Source organism: Acanthisitta chloris, unplaced genomic scaffold (assembly GCF_000695815.1).
Source record: "Acanthisitta chloris isolate BGI_N310 unplaced genomic scaffold, ASM69581v1 scaffold24051, whole genome shotgun sequence".
Lineage (NCBI taxonomy): Eukaryota > Metazoa > Chordata > Aves > Passeriformes > Acanthisittidae > Acanthisitta > Acanthisitta chloris.
The window spans coordinates 2857-4923 of NW_008657996.1; the positions used below are offsets into that span (position 1 = coordinate 2857).

The 2067-nt window shown below is 48.1% G+C and overlaps 1 protein-coding gene across 1 annotated transcript in view; it reads left to right on the forward strand.

The window, feature by feature from the left end:
• Positions 1-663: 663 nt before the first annotated feature.
• Positions 664-2067, forward strand: part of LOC103811949 (regulation of nuclear pre-mRNA domain-containing protein 2-like) — a gene marked incomplete at both ends in the record, with an annotated part of 3886 nt that continues 2482 nt past the window's right edge. Inside the window, 2 exons of the mRNA XM_009084951.1 lie at positions 664-793; positions 1064-1164. Of these exons, the coding sequence (XP_009083199.1) occupies positions 664-793; positions 1064-1164 (231 nt within the window). The remainder of the gene's footprint in view (positions 794-1063; positions 1165-2067) is intronic.

The window sequence follows — 2067 nt, forward strand, 5'->3', positions numbered from 1 at the left end:
GGAGAAAAACCTTTGTGAGCAGTTTGGCTGAAGGTAATTCCCACATCAGGAATGTTGGGATGCTGCTCAGAAAGGTTTGGGAGAGGTTTCCCTGCTCTCTGGCCACAGAGGTGTGGCTGGTAAAACCTCCCTGGTCCAGCTGAGAGTCGCAGAGATCATTGGAAGCTGTTAGAGCCTCGAAAAAAAAAAAGGAGTTTATTCGTGTGGATTCTTGGAAAATAGTCATAAATGATCTCTAGGTTATCAACCAGGGGATGGACTGAGCCAGCAGACAAGGAGGTGATGCTGGAGGTGGGAAAACCACCCCAAGTCCTGCTCTGCTGAGCTTTAGGCCTCACCTCACTCTGCTGGAGATGCTGCTCTGTTTCCACCTCCTGCTCTGCAGGTGGCACAGACAGCTCAGCAGCTTCCTCTGCCCTTTCCAAACCCAAATCAGAGCTGAGCTTTGATGCCATTTTGGAAAAAGATCTACAAGTTATTTGCAAGTTGCTAAATTCCTCTTTACGACTCCTGTTGGACTTTGGAAATGCTCAAACTCTTCCTAAAAAAAATTTAAAAAAAAAGAAAAAAAAGAAAAAAAAAAAAAAAAGAAGTTGGGCTCAAAGTGTGGCTGATGTGGTGGTTGTGGTTGATGTTGATTGGGAACTTTTCTCTTGCTCTCAGCTGCCTTTCCTCACCGCCTGAACCTTTTTTACTTGGCCAACGACGTGATACAGAACTGCAAGAGGAAAAATGCCATCGTGTTTCGGGATACCTTCGCAGAGGTGCTCCCTGAGGCTGCTTCCCTGGTGAAGTGAGTAAGACTAACAAGGGGTTGGATGGCTCAGTAGTTGCCAAAAATGGGAATTTTTCTTCTGGCATCTCTAAATTCTCTGGAAAACTCAGCAAAACTCGAAGGATTTGGTTTAAACCACTTTTTGTGTGTATTTCTTGCTCAGCTTAGCCAGGGCTGGGCTTGAATTGGCACTGGTTTGTGGCAAGTTATGCCATGAGGTGATGTGAGGGGAACCAGTAGATGTGCCATGGTGGGGTGAGGAGAACCCACTGTGCTCTTCTCTTCCAGAGATCCTTCTGTGTCCAAATCCATCGAAAGAATCTTCAAAATTTGGGAGGACAGAAACGTGTACCCCGAGGAAACCATTTTGGCCCTGAAAGAAGCTCTGAGTAAGTCACTTGTCCTTGGTGTTCCTCCTCCTCCAAACCGACTCGTGAGCGCGGCGTGGCCGTGGGGACGGTCCCGGAGGGAGGAGAGGTGCAGTGTACCGTGACCTGCTGTGCAATGGGAGCAGGGCTGAGTTCTCCTCCTCTCTACCTTGCTGAAGGTACCTGGGAGTCTTTCCAGGTGAGCTGGAGCTGCTCCAGCTCAGAGCAAACAGAACAGGAGGGTGAAGAGGACTCACATGTCCTGCCCAGGGTGTCCTGGCGCTGCCTTCGGAGAGTCCTGGATCGACCTCCGAGTTCTGGCTCTACCTTGGTTGAGTTCTGGCTCTACTTTGGTTGAGTCCTGGCTCTACAAACGAGTCCTGGCTCTACCTTCAAGTTCTGGCTCTATGTTTTTTGAGTCCCGGCTCTACAAACGAGTCCTGGCTCTACCTCCAAGTTCAGTTCTGGCTTTTTTTGAGTCCTGGTTCTACCTTTGTAGAGTCCCGGCTCTACCTCCAAGTTCTGGCTTTACCTTTGTTGAGTTCTGACTTTACTTTAGTTGAGTTCTGGCTCTACAAATGAGTCCTGGCTCTACTTTAGTTGAGTCCTGGCTCTACCTCCAAGTTCTGACTCTATGTTTTTTGAGTCCTGGCTCTACAAACAAGTCCTGGCTCTACAAATGAGTCCTGGATCTACCTCCAAGTTCTGGCTCTACATTTTTTGAGTCCTGGCTCTACCTTTGTTGAGTTCTAACTTTACTTTAGTTGAGTCCTGGCTCTACCTCCAAGTTCTGGCTCTACGTTTTTTGAGTCCTGGTTCTACCTTTGTAGAGTCCCGGCTCTACCTCCAAGTTCTGGCTTTACCTTTGTTGAGTTCTGACTTTACTTTAGTTGAGTTCTGGCTCTACAAATGAGTCCTGGCTCT